The sequence below is a fragment of the Pan troglodytes genome, chromosome X (genome assembly GCF_028858775.2).
Source record: "Pan troglodytes isolate AG18354 chromosome X, NHGRI_mPanTro3-v2.0_pri, whole genome shotgun sequence".
NCBI lineage: Eukaryota > Metazoa > Chordata > Mammalia > Primates > Hominidae > Pan > Pan troglodytes.
The window spans coordinates 48,344,238-48,362,095 of NC_072421.2; the positions used below are offsets into that span (position 1 = coordinate 48,344,238).

At 37.9% G+C, this 17,858-nt stretch overlaps 1 protein-coding gene across 6 annotated transcripts in view; it reads left to right on the top strand.

Moving 5' to 3' along the window:
- ZNF81 (zinc finger protein 81) overlaps positions 1-8,955 on the top strand; it is a 92,962-nt gene extending 84,007 nt beyond the window's left edge. For 3 of the 6 annotated variants that reach the window (XM_054676803.2, XM_063804448.1, XM_063804447.1), the window contains one exon: positions 1,669-4,883. In XM_054676803.2, coding sequence (XP_054532778.1) covers positions 1,669-3,377 — 1,709 coding nt within the window. In that variant the 3' untranslated portion in view covers positions 3,378-4,883. Of the gene's footprint in view, positions 1-1,668 lie in introns of all 6 variants that reach the window. The other 3 variants (XM_521042.7, XM_054676802.2, XM_009439024.5) reach the window with 1 other exon arrangement.
- The last annotated feature ends 8,903 nt before the right edge of the window (positions 8,956-17,858 follow it).

A 17,858-nucleotide genomic window follows, 5' to 3' on the forward strand; every position in this document is an offset into this window, starting at 1 on the left:
CAATCCCAGCTACTCAGGAAGCTGAGGCAGGAGGATGGCTTGAGGCTAGGGGTTTGAGACCAGCCTGGGCAACATAGTGAGACCCCTTGTCTAAAAACAAATTATGTAAAAATTAGCTGGCTTGGTGGGGCATGGTCCCCAACACTTGGGAGGCTGAGGCAGGAGGATCATTTGAGCCCAAGAGTACAAGGCTGCCATGAGCTATGATTGTACCACTGCACTCCAGCAGCCTGGGTAACAGAGTGAGACTCTATTTCAAAAAGAATAAAGAAAAGAAAAATATGGAGAATTTTGTCATCAAGGTGAAGTAAAATTCATTCATTTATTGTATTTTGATCATATTCATTCTTCACTTTGTATTGAGCCAGCTCCATGAAAGACAGTAATAGGACCACTTAAATTTGTAGTTATCACCCCCTCTATTAAATTCAATAAACATTTTTTGTTATCTTTTACAAGCAGTGCTTGTTAGAAGAACAGTGTGGTGTCAACAAAGTAAGACATGCACCTTTAGTCCCTATGAAGAAAACCTTTAAGCACATAGCAAAGGACCTACCTATATTAGAAGCCCCACAGAATTAAAGAATTGAAACCCATCGAGAAGAGTTGTTGCAGAGAGCAAGATTCAAAGTGTGAACACTCATCCTTGTCAATCAGGGTTCTCACTCTTAAACACAATGTCAGAAGTAAGCTGATGGTTATATTTAATATTTAGGCAAGAAGATACATGTGTATGCATTTTTGGACTTGTACACATACCAGGATTCAATATAAGTATCATCTATTAGTGGGAAAAAAAAGAATTGAAAGCTAATGAGGACTTAAACTCCAAGCCTAGGCCCTCCTAGATCTTTCCCCTGAAAACTCTTGTATTATCAATCTTCTGTCCACCCTACCTAATAGCCAAGCTTCCTACCAAAATAGGACTAGACTGCTTATGTTGAATGCCAGCCTCCAACACTTAATAACCATGTTTTATGGCAAATTATGTAACTGTCATGAGCTTCACTTTTCTTATCTACAAAAGGTGGATAGTAATAATAGATACCTCATAGGACCTCTGAAAGGATTAAATGAATTCATATGTACAGTCATGTACCACATAATGATATTGAGTGACTTAAGATTGTAATGAAATTGAAAAATGCCTATCACCTACATACATCATGGCTATTGCTGCGTTGTAGTGCAATGCATTACCTTTTCTATGTTTAGATATGTTTAAATACACAAATAGTTACTACTGTATTATAGTTGCCTACCGTATTCAGTACAGTCACATGCTATATGGGTTTGTAGCATAGGAGCAATATTCTATACCATATAGCTCAGATGTGTAGTAGGTTATACCATCTGGGTTTTTATAAGTACTGTATACTCTATGATGTTTGCACAACAACGAAATTGCCTAATGACAGCTTTCTCAGACTGTATCCCTGTTGTCAAGCAATGTTTGACTGCATATATTTCTTAGAATGGTGCCTGGAATATTGTAAGTGTCGTGTAAGAGTTTGGCACATAAAAGTGCTATATATGTATTTCCTGTCATCATTGTCATCATGAGATTTACTGATTTCCACGTGTTCAATTTGTATTAGCTTATGTGTACCTTTTAATCTCTTGCGGTCTATTGTTTGTGTCAATTTTACTTTTTCTTTCTCTTTTTAGATGGGAAATTTGGAATTAAGCCTTCCCAGAGGAGAATTTCTGGGAAATCTACATTTCATAGTGAAATGGAGGGTGAAGACACAAGAGATGATTCATTATACTCTATTTTAGAAGAATTGTGGCAAGATGCTGAACAGATAAAGAGATGTCAGGAAAAACACAACAAACTTCTGAGTCGCACTACTTTCCTGAATAAGAAAATATTGAATACAGAGTGGGATTATGAATATAAAGACTTTGGAAAATTTGTTCATCCAAGCCCAAATCTCATTCTTTCACAGAAAAGACCCCATAAACGTGATTCATTTGGGAAGAGTTTTAAGCATAATTTAGACTTACATATTCATAATAAAAGCAATGCAGCAAAGAACCTGGATAAAACTATTGGGCATGGTCAAGTTTTTACCCAGAACTCTTCTTATAGTCACCACGAAAATACACATACAGGAGTGAAGTTCTGTGAACGTAATCAATGTGGAAAAGTCCTCAGCCTCAAACACTCACTCAGTCAAAATGTGAAATTTCCCATTGGAGAGAAAGCAAACACATGTACTGAATTTGGGAAGATCTTCACCCAGAGGTCACATTTCTTTGCTCCTCAGAAAATTCATACTGTGGAAAAACCTCATGAGCTTAGCAAATGTGTAAATGTTTTTACACAGAAGCCACTACTCAGTATATATCTGAGAGTTCATAGAGATGAAAAACTCTACATATGTACTAAATGTGGGAAGGCCTTCATCCAGAATTCAGAATTAATTATGCATGAGAAAACTCATACTAGAGAGAAACCCTATAAATGCAATGAATGTGGGAAATCATTTTTCCAGGTGTCATCTCTACTCAGGCATCAGACAACTCATACTGGAGAAAAACTCTTTGAATGCAGTGAATGTGGTAAAGGCTTCTCCCTGAACTCAGCCCTCAGTATACATCAGAAAATTCACACTGGAGAGAGACATCACAAATGCAGTGAGTGTGGGAAAGCCTTTACCCAAAAATCAACACTCAGGATGCATCAGAGAATTCATACAGGAGAGAGGTCCTATATCTGTACTCAATGTGGGCAGGCCTTCATCCAGAAGGCACACTTGATTGCACATCAAAGAATTCATACTGGAGAGAAGCCTTATGAATGCAGTGACTGTGGGAAATCTTTCCCTTCTAAGTCACAACTCCAGATGCATAAGAGAATTCATACAGGAGAGAAACCCTATATATGCACTGAATGTGGGAAGGCTTTCACCAACAGGTCAAATCTCAATACTCACCAGAAGTCTCATACTGGAGAAAAGTCTTATATATGTGCTGAATGTGGGAAGGCCTTCACCGACAGGTCAAATTTCAATAAACACCAGACCATTCACACTGGAGAGAAACCCTATGTTTGTGCTGATTGTGGGAGGGCCTTCATCCAGAAGTCAGAGTTGATTACACATCAGAGAATTCATACTACAGAGAAGCCTTATAAATGTCCTGACTGTGAGAAATCCTTCTCCAAGAAACCACATCTCAAAGTACATCAACGAATTCACACAGGGGAGAAACCATATATATGTGCAGAATGTGGGAAAGCCTTCACTGATAGGTCAAATTTCAATAAACATCAGACAATTCATACTGGAGATAAACCGTATAAATGCAGCGACTGTGGAAAGGGGTTCACCCAGAAATCAGTTCTCAGTATGCATCGCAATATTCATACATGAAAGTAATCCTGTTTCTTGAAAATGAGAGCCTTATAAGGCTGACAAAAGTCAGGTCTAACTATATATTATAAAATTCATCCAAGACAGATCCTATATTAATACATTGTATAAGGAAAAGCATCAGGCTATCTCACTTGAGATGGAAAAAAATTATTCAGAAGAAACTCTCTTAAAAATGCATTGAAGGAGAGAGAATTTGCACAGCCTCATGAAATATAGTAAAAGTCATACTGGGAAAAATGTTGTCAGTTTGGTGTGTTAGGAAAAGCCTTCCTATAGAAAGTATTATAAGTTAAATTGTTACCAAATTCTTTATAGGAAGGAGAGTGCAAAATTATGTAAATGATGGTCAGGTTTACTGTGTTATATTAAGCAATTTAAAGTGATAACAAAATGAAAGGTAGTGCAGCAAAATAATATAACTGGTGAGTAGACCTACTTTCAGTTCCATAGGGTGTTTGTGGCAGAACACAGTGCAGAACAGGAGGAATATTACACTTTTTTTCAAATTTAGAATAATTATGTCCATCAAATGTTTCTTACTGAATATGTCTATCAAATATGTTTCTTATTGAATATTTCTATCAAGTGAATCCACAATTTAAAAGTCACTTTGGTTTTATATATACACACATCTGCAGATATAATTTTATAAGAACACACAAATATAATCCTGTCATTCGTACTGGTTTCCATGACATAGTATCTTGTTTTCTTTCATTGTGGTACAATGCAAAGTAGCCACAGATTCCTCCCATCCCAAGTAGCGTCTATTTGTCTACTACTTGACTTTGAACTTGGCCATGTGACTTTCTTTGGCCAATGGAAATTAGCAAAGAGAATCAATAAGAAGCTTGAGAAGTGTGCAAAGCCTGCCTTGAAGCTTACCCTCTCTTGCTGCTCTTTGCAAACCTGAAGAATCTCAAATTGCCCTACTCGGGGGTGAGGAGCCACCACATGGAGCAGTGGTGAGCCAGCCTTGCTGAGGCCCCTTAGACCAAGTAGCCTGCCAATTGTCAGAATTGGGAGTGAGGTTTTCCAAGACCTCTAGCCCCAGCTGAGCCAGCCTAGCCCAGAAGAGCCATACCAGTTATTCCAGCTGATTTACAGAATTGTGAGATAAATAAAATGATGATAGTTTTAAGCAACATGAGTTTTGGGGTTAGTTTGTTGTACAGAAAATGCTAAGTAATATTTGAAAGTATATGTTTGGGGGAGGGGGCATAGTGGACCAAAACGTGACATGTGGCATTGGCTTTGGGTCTGAGTGGCACGTAGAAACTGGAAAAACAGTGAGGAAAACTGTTTTTCCTCAAATAACAAAGGTTGGATAGATGGCAACCCATGTTATTTAGTAGGGAAAGATATAGAAAAAGTCATCACCATACTCTGTGGGAAGATAGAGAATGGACCAAACGAACTGGTGGATCTGGCTAAGGAGATTTGCAGCAGAATATGGGAAGTATCAGTTTGCTTCTTTTAGCTGCATATGATACGATACAGAAAGAGAGAAATGAACTAAAGAAATAACTGTTTCTTTGGCAAGCAGAATTCAGAAGAAATATGGAAAAGCCAAGGATTGCTGGGTTGAAAAATAATGCTTTCACATCACTAGTCTCTCCAGCTATCTAACTATTCTCAAGGTAAAAAATGGCCTCAGGGTAAAGATCAAATCATGGTTGTGTCTGTAAGACTCTATTACAGTGTGTGAAATAGTTCAGTTGGTGCTTAGGAGACCATCTCAGCTAAACTTAAGGGCTTCTAAAAATCTTCATGACGTTGTCCCATAGAAGCCTGACATACTACTCAAAGTGGAGAGAGACCTATCTTAAAAAGAATTGCTGATGTGGCATTTGGGGAAAGGAGTAGATCCAAACCAGATTCATAGGAAACTCACAAAGTTTTTAATAGAGTTTTACTAGTAAAACTACCTCCAGGTTGGACTTCCAGGGACTGAAACAGTTCAAAATGAAAAGTGGCCTCTGGATTCCCCTCCCTAACTTCTATGAATAGTATACATGCTGAGAAAGTTACTCAGATGCAAACATGGTCCATTTCTTATGGAAAATGAAGGGCATCTCAGAGGGAAGACCCAAGAACAATATATTAAAATGAGCTGGGGAGCCATTCCCAGGGAGAACTGTGCCCTAATCAAGAAACGTATCTGCCCCTGGAGACAAGGGAACCGACAACATTTGCTCTGTGGGATTTCAGAATCGTTATGGAACAGTGACTGATATGTGCCTCGTGGTCCTCCTCTTTTTGAATGGGAGTGTCTATTACAGTTATCCTGTACCTATCCCACCATTGTATATATTGGGTGTGTGTTGGGGGGCATGTAACTTGTCATTTAGCTCACAGGTATCTGGATCAAGAAACTGAAAAACTGTACCCAAGGAACCTCAGCCACAACTGAACCTGATACAGAAGACTTGAGATTCTGGATTGGAGCTTGATGCCACAGTTTTGGATGAGAAATTTGGAGGTCCTGGAATAGGGGTGAACACATTTTGCATGGGGTGGTAATGTGAATAATTTGTGACCAGAAGACACCATGTGTTAGGTAGAAAAATGCTACAGATGTCTTCATCCCTGTATATGTGTCCTTCTTCAGTCTTTATTTCTCTTTGTGTTTCAGTTAGGATAATTTCTATTGATCTGTCTTCAAATTCACTGATGTTTTTTCTCTCACCCTGGCTTTGTCAAGTCTACTGATGAACCCATTGAAGGCATTCTTCAACTCAGTTATGTTTTATTTTTATTTGTAATATTTCCATTTGATTCTTACAATTTTCATATATCTGCTGAAATTCCCCATCTTTTCATGCATGTTCATGTTTTCCCCTCTACCCTTTGTCTTAGTCAGTTTGAGCTGCTATAATAAAGCACCATAGACTTGGTGGCTTATAAACAACAGAAATTTATTCCTCACAGTTCTGGAGCCTGGAAGTCTGAGATCAGAATCTAGCAAGGTTAGGTCTTGGTGACGCCCCTCTTCAAGGTTGCAAACTGCTCACTTCTTGCATTTTCCCATGTCTACAGCTAGAGAACTCTTTGGGATCCCTTTTATAAGGGCACCAATCCCATTCATGAGGTCTCCACCCACATTACCTAACTACCACCCAAAGGCTCCACCTCCTAATACCATCACATTGAGGATTAGGATTTTAACATATGAATTTTGGGGGGGATGCAAACATTCAGCCCATAATACCCTCTAACATATTAATCATAGTTATTTTTAACTCCCTGTCTGATAGTTCCAACTACTAGGTCAACTGAGTCTAGGTCTGTTGTTGTCTTCTCTTGCTCTTTTCCATCTAATAATTTTTGGCTGAATGTCACAGATGTTGTACGTAGGACAGTAGAAACTGAGGTAAATAGTAATTATTCCTGGAAACAGCCATGGTTGCCCTTTTGATAGGCCATTAGCATGGGGAGATTGAATCCATCTAATCAGGAGTTGGGCTGAGTTTGTGTTTCTTTGTTGCCAGTGTTACCTTTGCTGTACCATAGACTTAAAATTCCTCTATTGTTATCTCATGCTTGAGGTAGGCACTGGTTTGCCCAGAGAATTTTTATTTTTCCCAGACCACACTTGCCTTTAGGCCTGTAGGCCTTTCCTGTGTGCCTGCATCTCAGGGAGGGTCTCTCTCCATGTTGTTGCCTCTATGTTAGTAGTAGACAACTGTTATTACTTGTTTCTTGCTGACCTGGTGAGTTGGGGGGCAGGGGTTGTCTTGGGCCAGCCTCAGTTTTTGTCAGGCCATGAATCCCTGGGTCTTGAGGGTGGGATTTTTTAGTGATCCTGCCCTCTTCCACTGGTAGAAGGCCTTTAATGATCTGGGCCCAGGATGATTTCCTGCCCTTTTATCATGGGTGGAATTTTTTTTTCCATTTCCCTCACTCTAGTCACAGTGAATCTTTACCTGTGTCCTGAGGGGAACAGGGTTTGCTGCACTTCTTTTAGTGGCTTAAGGATTTTGTTCTGTAGGGGAGTAGGGTTTCATTGGAGCTTTGTGCCATTTCTATATTAGCAGCAGCCCCCTTGCAGGCCTACCTCACGGAGGTAGGCTTTCTCCAGTCTTCTTCCTTGTCCCCGTGTTTCTTGAGAGCACTCAGTGGATGACTATGGAGAAGAGCCTGCAAGCAGAGACCAACTACCCTTAGGTCTACAGCTCTCATGAGTCTCCCGCACTCAGCCTTTAGCAATTCATTAAAAATTCTTGTTGAATTCTTACTGCTTGTATAGTGGCCTCATCTTCCTTCCTGCTGTACCACAGATGGCCCAGGAGAGGCACTTGTCTTTTATTATATTTCAAGCTAGTTGGTTGCTCTGTAATCTTAGCTCTCTGATGGGTTCGAGAAAACTTATGTTTTTGCAGATTACCCAGCTTTGTTCTTGTTATAAAGATGGGAGCAGTGTTCTTTCCAGATGTCTACATGCTAGGCAGAAACTAGAAGTCTGGACAGTCTCCATTGTCTCCTACTATCAGAATATGTGCCCTTTTCAGTGTGACTTTGCCACTTCACCCATCAAGAGGTAGAATCTATTTCTTCAACCCCTGCAACTGAGCTTGGCTATTTTGTTGGCCAATGGGACATTAACAAGTATGATACAAGCAGAGGCTTGAGAAGTGCCTGCACAATGAGGCTTGCCCACTTTTGCAGCTCTTTGGAATCCTGAACCCATGTGTGGAAAAGCCTGAACTGTGCTGTTGGAAAATGAGAGCGATCACATGGAGCAGTAATGGAGCAAAGACCAGCCATCCCAGTTGAGATACCCTACACCAACCAGATTTTCAACTGCTGGACATATGAATGAAGCTATCCTAGGCATCCAGTCTTGGTCAAGGCAACTTTGGCTGGCAGTCTCTGAGATGACCCTGAATGATCCCCACCTCCTGGTATTCTCACTCTTATATAATCCCCTCCTCTTGAGTTTGGACTGGAATTAGTGACTTGGTTCTAGTGAATAGAATAAGGCAGAGGTAATGGGATGTCATGTTCAAGATTAGTTACAAAAAGACTGTGGCTTCCATTTTGGGTGCTTGCTTACTCTCTCAGATGGCTCATCATAGGGGAAACCTGCTGCTACATCATGAGATAGCCCTGTGGAAAGGTCCACATGAGTGAACTTTGAAGCATATCCTCCCCCAGTTTAGCCTTTAGATGAGGACCACAGCCAAACAGCTTGACTGTAAGCCAGATAGCTTGACTCATGAGGGACCTTCAGCCAGAGGCATCTTTTGAGCCACACGAATTCCTGACCCACAGAAACTGCAAGACAATAAATGTTGTTTTAAGTTGCTAAATTTTAGGGTAATTTGTTACACAGTAATAGGTTAATAATACACTGGCCCAGATTAGGAAGGTTCTGCCATCCATCCCAGCCATCCCAAACAACTACCAGAATAATGGATTAAAACGTTAACTGTTTTAAGTCACTAAGTTTTGGGCAGCATGATACCAACCCAGCAAAAAGCTAACTGATACATTGATTATTTATTGCATTTCTTCCTCCACTATTCTTCCCTAACAGATGACCAATACTAATAAACTACTGTGAACACTTTCATGTTTTAATCTCTGCTCTGTGCTCATAATCATATATAGACATACATACGTTCCCATGCTTGTAATCAGAAGTTATATAAGATTGTTTCCTCCTTTGATTTTCAAAAATGGGATCATAACATACAACCATCTCTGCAGCTTGCTTTATTATTATTCAACAATATTTGTTTTGAATGGTTGCATGATAGTTTATGGGGTGGATATACAATAATGTATTAAACTATTTGCATTGTTAAAATTTATTCACTCCCATTTTCAACCCTTTTTTGTCACTGGGAACAATGCTGCTAAAAATATTAAAAGATAGTTTGCATAGTGGTTAGGTAGATAGGCTCAGGAACCCATCTGCCAGGGTTTCAATCGTGGCTCTACCAATTTACTAGTTTATGTGACCTTGGGAAAGTTAGTTAACCTCTGTCCTGATGGTTTTCATCTATAAAAGATGTACACACTAGCACCTATCATAGATTTGACTAAGAAGCATATTTCTTTCCTCGGGCTGCTATAACAAAGTACCACAAATTGGGCAGCCTAAAACAGCAGAAATTGTCTCATTGTTCTTGAGGCTGGAGATCCGAATCACGGTGTCAGCAGGGTCATGCTCCCTCTGAAGGTGCTAGGGAAGGAACGGTTCCATGCCTCTCTCCTAGCTTTTGAGAGCCTCAGGTGTTATTTGGCTTATAGATGCATTATTCCTGTCAGATGGCTGTTTTCTCCCTGTGTTTCTTCACATCATGTTCCCTCTGTGTGTCTGGCTCTGTTTCCAAATTTCCCCTTTTATAAGGACACTAGTTATATTGGAGTGGGGTTCACTTTAATGGCCCCATTTTAACTTAATTACCTCTGTACTCTATTTCCAAATAAAATTGTATTCTGAGGTTCTGGGGATTAGGATTTCCACGTATCTTTTTTGCAGGTACACAGTTCATTAACAAGAAGTTAATGCATATTGTGTAGAGCTCTTAGAACTATGCATGGAGAGAATTTCTTAATGGGTATTAGATACACCTCACTTCCTGAGCCCGCACAGGTCCCCCTACAACTCTCTGTGCTTGGGACACTGAGGTGGGATTTGAGAGCTTGTTTCCGGCATCTTAGTGTCATCCAGCTATCTAAGGAAAATGTAGGGAGTAACAGGAAAAGCAGGCCTAAGACCAAAGCTTGTGCTTTGGGTCGAGAAGGATATGTCTATAGAAGATAATGAGAAGGAGCAGCCAGAGAGGTAACAACATACCAGGTGAGCAAGGGGCTCATAGAGAACAGTGTTTCCAACAAGTGTTTTAATGGAGGACTTGTCCAAATTAGACATCAATTCATATGAGGATGGAAAATTGGTTCTTGATTTTATGACACAGAGGTTGTTGTTGGCTTTGATGAATGCTATTTTGGAAGTAAATTTAAACAAAGCAATTGAGCAAACTCAGAGGAATTTCTGAATTCAGGTGGTGTTACTTCACCATGAAGCAATTTTTCTCATAGAAAAATATCAAGCCATTGGACTAGATTATTCTGTCGTTTGGGTTATACTGAGAAATAAGAGTTGGCTAAAGTAGAAATTACATGAGATTTGGAAGGTCAAAGGGAAGGAGCAACTATTGCTGTGAAAGTCTTTGAAATTAGAGACAGTGAAGGACAGATGCAGAGGTACCCAGCAGGTTCCAATTTTTCCTATCTTCCACTCTATATCCAGCCCTTCTTTCCATCTTCCAGCCCTGCTGACCAACAGTAGCCCCAGGTCTACCACCAGATGCTTGGCTGCAGGCTCACAAAAGCTTCTCATGGACTTCTCCACCAGCTTCTCATGGCAGTCCCACATCAGCAGCTAGATGTGCCTGGCTTCTCAGATTTTCCTGAAAGCTCTGATTTATCCACCCATGCTAATGTCTCAAAAGGGCTGGTTTAGTGATTTCTTTAGTCTTCTAACTCCCCCTTCTAAACCTTCCCCAGCTACTTCTATAAATTGTGCATGCATCCCTTATTCCATAATACTCATAGTTATTATGCTTCCCTGATTGACATATTTATACTTTCTTTTCCTGAGAATTTGGTAGATGCTGCTCTTCTAAAATTGAGTGATGTTATTGAGAAGTCTTAGACAAACTTGCTGTCTTTTTTCTTGTATATAATGTGCCTTTCTGCCATATGATTCTTTTTTTATTCTTGAAGTTAAGGATCTATGGAAGCATATGCTTTGGTCCTGATCTTTGTGTATTAATTTTACCTGAGTTATAGTGAGCCATTCCAATCATTCATTTCAAGGAAGTTTTATTTTGCTTAACATTTTTTCTGATCCATTTCTTCTCTTCTTCAGGGACATCAATTATGCATATGTAAGATGTCTTTGTCATCTTCTACATTCATCTTCTACCAATCAACATTCATTTCACATCATTATTCTTTTCAGTTTTGTATGATTGACTCTAGCCTTGTCTTCAGAGACAATTCTCCTTGAATCTCATGTTCTTCATGTTTAGACATTAACAAGCAATTTGCTCAGATTTATTTACATTCCAGGATAGTAAAGATAGAGAATGTCTCCCTCCCTGGAGACTTTCCCAGAGAAGATTTGGTTGCATTCCAGGTTAATAAAGATTATATATATATATATACCCAAAGAAGAAGATGGACAATAAAACAATATAACATTATTTCCCTCACATCTTAATTATGTGTATTTTCAATCATGTAGAAATATTGAAAACACAGTACAACCTATATAACATCCATCTAGATTTAACAATTTATATGTAATTTTTCCTGAAATACCAGTGGTAAGTTATAGATATAACATTATAACCATAAATAATTGAGCATTCATCTCCTAAAAATAAGGACATTCTCCCACATACCTGGAATATCATTATCAATCTAATTCTATGATATATCCAGTCCATTTCCAAATTTCTCCCATTGTCCCCAAAACATATTTTACAGTTTTAATGAGGTAGAATTAGCATACAAAAAGTGGAACTTGTTTAAAGTGTACAATTTGATGAGTTTTGACGTGTGCACCTTTCCAACCATCATGACAATACAAATAATGAACATATCAATCACCCCAAAAAAGTTTCCTTATGCCTCTTTGTCATTCAGCCCCCTTTCCCCACATTCTTCCCACATCCACAGGCAATCATGGATCTGTTTTCTATTGTTATAGATTAGTTTGCATTTCCTACAATTTTATACACATGGAATAATACTATAGGTACTCTTGTTTGGCTCCTTCCATCCAGCATAATAAGTTTGAGATTCATTCATGTTGTTATATGCGTCTATGTTCATTCCTTTTTATTGCTAAGTGTTATTTCATTATATGGACATACCAGAATTTGTTTATCCATTCATGTTTTGATGGAAATTTGTATTTCCAGCTTTTGGCTATTACAAATAAAACCGATGTGAACATTTGTTTACAAGTCTGTGTGGACATAGTTTTCATTTCTCTTGAGTAAATGCATAGGAGTGAATGGCTTAGTCATATGGTAGGTATATACTTAATTATTTAAGAAATTGTCGAACTGCTTTCCAAAGTGGTTGTACTATGTTACATTTTAACCAGCAGTATATAAGTGCTGCAGTTGCTTCATTGGGTATGATTATTATTTTTAATTTTAGTCATTTAATGGGGGTGTAGTGGTATTTCACTGTGGTTTTAAGTTACACTTCCCTAATAAGTAATGCTGTTGAGCATCTTTTCTTGTGTTTATGTACCATCTGTATACCATCTTGGTTGATGTGTCTTCTTAAATATTTTGCCGATTTGTAAACTCAGTTATTCGTCTTATTATTGAGTTGTAAGTGTTCTTTATATATCCTAGATATATGTCCTTTGTTGGATGTACATTCTGTAAACAGTTTCTTCTAGGTTTGCCTTTTCATTTAAATAACAGAAGACCAAAAGTTTTTAATGTTAACAAGCTCAATTCATTTTTGTTTTCTTTTATACTTCATGCTTTTTTGGTCATGGTTAATAAATTTTTGCAAAGCTCAAGGTCATTAAGATAAAAGTTTTTAAAAAGATTTATGCTTTCTTCTAGAAGTTTTATAATATTGGCTCTTATATTTGGTTACCTAATCCATTTTTATTAATTTTGTATATGATGTAAATCCTTTCCAAAGATAAGGATTTAGGTTGATTTTGTTTTGCATATGGCTGTCCAGTTGTTCCAGAACCATTTGTTGAAAATGATAATGCATTGGATTGCCTTGATATATTTATCAAAAAATTAATTGGTTGGTTCTATTTCTGCTCTAGTTTTCTATTATGCCAGTACCACTACTGCCAGTACTACACCATTACTGTAGCTTCTGTACTATTGTAGCATTACTCTTTGCTGTAGCTTCATAAGTCTTGAAGTCAGATCATGCAAATCCTCTAACTTTATTCCTCTTTTTCACACATGTTTTGGCTATTCTGGTTTTTCTTTGAATTTCTATATAAATTTTAGAATCACCTTGTCAGTTACTATTAAAAGCCTGCTGGGATTTTGAGATTGAACTGAATTCATAGATCTATATGGAGAGAATTGACATCTTAATTACATTGTTTTCATATCCATAAACAGGACATATCATTCCATTTATTTAGGTCTTTAATTTTTCTTAGAAGTGCTTTGTAGTGCTGGGCGCGGTGGCTCACGCCTGTAATCCCAGCACTTTGGGAGGCCGAGGCGAGCGGATCACGAGGTCGGGAGACCGACACCATCCTGGCTAGCACGGTGAAACCCCATCTCTACTAAAAATACAAAAAATTAGCCGGGCATTGTGGTGGGCGCCTGTAGTCCCAGCTACTCGGGAGGCTGAGGCAGGAGAATGGCGTGAACCCGGGAGGTGGGGCTTGCAGTGAGCAGAGATTGTGCCACTGCACTCCAGCCTGGGTGACAGAGCGAGACTCCGTCTCAAAAAAAAGTGCTTTGTAGTTTTCAAGTGTACAAGCCTTAGACATATCTTGTCAAATTCATCTCTAAATAATTCATATCTGTGCTTTTGAATGGTACCAGTTATTTTTAAATTTCAATTTCCAATATTTCTTTGCTAGTACATAGAAATATAATTCACTTTTATGTGTTGATCTTGTATACGATAACCTTGCTAAACTCACTTATTATTTCTAGTAATTTTGTAAATCCTGTAAGCTTTTCTACACAGACAATCATGTCATCTGTGAAGTGTGATAGTTTCACTTCTTCCTTTCCACTATAGGCGCTCTTTCTTTTTTTGTCTTATTGCATTGACTAAAACCTACAATATAATGTTGAATAGAAGTGGTCAGAGTGTATATCTTTGCCCTTTTCTTGATCTTCAGAAGAAAACATTTAGTCTTTCACTATTGAGTATGATATTAGCTATATGTTTTTCATACATGATCTTTATCAGGTTGATGAAGTTGCCTCTACTCCTGGTTTGTTGATAGTTTATCAGGAATAGGTGTTAGATTTTGTCAAATGTTTTTTCTCCATCGAGATTATCATATAGTTTTTCTTTTTTAGTTTGTTAATTTTTTGAATTACATTGACTATTGATAGATTTAGTATTCCTGGAATTAAACTCTTCTTGGTCGTGACGTACTACCATTTTTATATTTCACTAGATTCACTTTGCTAAAAATTTTGTTAAGAATTTTTGCATATATGTTTATGTGGGATACTGGTCTATAGTTTTCTTTTCTTGTATTTTCTTCGTCCGCTTTTGGTATCAGGGTAATGCTGGGCTCACAGAATGAATTGGGAAGTGGTACCTCCCCTGAAAGAGTTAGTGTGGAAATGGTATTATGCCTCCTTTTAATGTTTGGTACAACTTTCCAGTGAAGTCATTTGGTCCTAGAATTCTTTTGTGAAAAGGCTTTTAACTACAACTTCAATTCCTTAATAGTTAGGAAACTATTCAGGTTGTCATATTCTTCTTCATTAAGCTTTGTTTGTATATTTCAAAGAACTTGTCTATTTTACATAAGTTGTCTAATTTAGGAACGTGAAGTTGTTTGTCACATCCCCTTTTTATCTGTAGAATTGGAAATGATGTTTCTTCTCTCATTCTTGATATCAGTAATTTGTGTCTTCACTTTTTTTCTCCTGATCAGTCTGGCTAGCAGTTTCTCAATTTTATTGATTTTCTCAAGAAGCTTTTAGTATCCTTGATTTTCTCTATTGTTTTTCTATTTTGGATTTTATTGATTTATGCTCTTTTCTTTATTATTTCCTTTTTCTGCTTATTTGACTTAAATGTGCTCATTTTCAGCCAGGCACGGTGGCTCACACCTGTAATCCCAACATTTTGGGAGGCCGAGGTGGGTGGGTCATTTGAGGTCAGGAGTTCACGACCAGCTGTGCCAACATGGTGAGACCCTGTCTCTACTAAAAATACAAAAATTAGCCGGGTGTGGTGGCGCATGCCTGTAATCCCAGCTACTCGGGAGGCTGAGGCAAGAGAATTGCTTGAACCCGGGAGGCGGAGGTTGCACTGAGCCGAGATCACGCCACTGCACTCCAGCCTGGGCGACAGAGTGAGACTCTGTCTCAAAACAAAAAAACAAAAAAACAAAAAAACAAAAAAAAGTGCTCATTTTCTAGTTTCTATGGTTGAAGCTGCAGTCACTGCTTTAAGATTTTCCTTCTTTTGTAGTATAAATTTTTAGTGATATAAATTATCCTCTAAGCACTCATTTAGTAGCAACTCATATATTTTGATGTTTTTACATTTTTACATTGATACTGTATTGTAACGATATTTTTACATTGTTTTTACATTTTCATTCATTCAAAATACTTCCTAACTTACTTTAGGATTTCTTGTTTGTCCCATAGGTTATTTAGAAGTGTATTATTCAGTATGCAAATATTTGAGTATTTTTTACTTATTTTTCCCTATGATTTATAATTTGATTCCATTGTGGTCAGAGAACATACTTTATAGGACTTGGATACTTACAAATTAACTGAGATTTCCTCTATGGCCCTGAATATGGTCTGTATTGTTAAAAAGTTCCATGCATACTTATAAAGAATATGTATTCTACTATCATTGTATGGCATGATCGATAAATGTTAATTAAGTCAAGATTTTTGATAGTGGGGTTCAAGCCTTCTATAGACTTACAGATTTTCCTATACAGTAGTCCCCCTCTTATCCACGGGGGATATGTTTCAAGACTCCGAGTGGATGCCTGAAACCATGGATAGTACTGAACCCTATATACTGTTTTTCTGATCAGATAACCAATATGGCTACTAAGTGACTAACAAGTGGATAGCATATACAGCATGAAGATGCTGAAAAAGTGGAGGATTCACTCCCAGGCAGGACAGAGTGGGATGGTGTAAGATTTTATCATGCTACTGAGAACTGTGCACAACTTAAAACTTACGAATTTTTAATTCCTGGAAATTTCCCTTTGATATTTTTGGACTGCAATTGACTGTGGGTAACTGAAACTATGGAAAGCAAAATCACAGATAAGGGGGGACTACTGTATTTATTCTATCGATTATTGAGGGAGAGGTATTGAAATCTCTAACTAAAATTATATTTTTTCTATTTCTCCCTTTAGTTATACCGGTTTATACTTTGTCTATTTTGAAGCTCTGTTATTGAATACACAAGCATTTAGGATTGTTAAGTCCTCTTGTTAAGTAGACACTTTTATCACTATGGAATGACACTATTCTGGTAAAATTCTTGTATTACAATAGCCACTCCATTTTTCTTTTTCTCAGTTTTAGCAAGTATGTATTTTTCCACTACTATCTACATATCTTCTTATTTTAAAATGATTTTATACTTACAGAAGAGTTATAAAGATAACAGAGTGTTCCCATATACCCATCAGTCATATTCCCCTAATGTTAACATTATACATAATCCTGATAGATTTTCTCAAAATTAATAATAGTACTAATTAAACTACATACTTCATTGAGATTTCCCTTGTTATTTTATTACTGACTGTGAGTTTGGAGGTCCCAAAGACCACCTTCAGATTCAATAATCCACTAGAAAGACTCACAGAACTCTGAAAAGCCACTGTACTGACAGTTACAGTTCATTACAGTGAAAGGACACACACTGAAATCAACAAGGGGAAGAGGCACATCAGGCAGGGTCCAAGAGACACCAGGCATAGAGTTTCTAGTTGTACTCTCCCAGTAGAGTAATGCAGATAGCACTTATTTCTATGAGCAATGATGTGTGACAATACACATGGAATATTGCCAACCAGGCAGATTACCTGAGCCATGTCTAGAGTTTTTATTGGGAGTTGGTTACATAGACATGACTGAGTGCCTGCATTGCTGACCTTAATTCTCCAGATCCTCCAGAGGTTAAGCGATACTGCATGGCTGAAGACCCCCAGGTAACCAAGGACATTCTTATCAAGCAGGACATTCCAAGGGCTTAGAGGTTACCTCCTAGGAGCCAGGAACAGAAAACCAAAACTTCTTTGAGCAAGATTAATCCTTTACTGCATACTGACCTTTTCTGTTCCAGGATCCAATCCAGGATATCACATTGCACTTAGTTGTCATGTTTCCCTAGTCTCTTCCAATCTGTGACAGCTCTTGGTCTTTCTCTTTCATGACCTTGATGCTTTTGAGGAATAGTCATGAATATTGTAGAATGTTCCTCAATTTGGTTTCATCTAATTTTTTTTTATCATGAGCAGATTGAGGTTATGAATTTGAGGGATGGATATCACCAAATCTTAGTCCCTTCTTATTGAATTATTTCAGGAAACAAGATTATGTCAACATGATTTATTACTAGTAATGTTAATCTTGATCACTTTGTTATGATGTTGTCTCCTGAGTTTTTCTGTTGCAAAGTTATTACTTTTTCTCTTTCCATACTTTTCATTAGAAGTGAGCCAAAGTCCCACTCATACTAAAGGGGAGTGGCATTAAGCTCCAC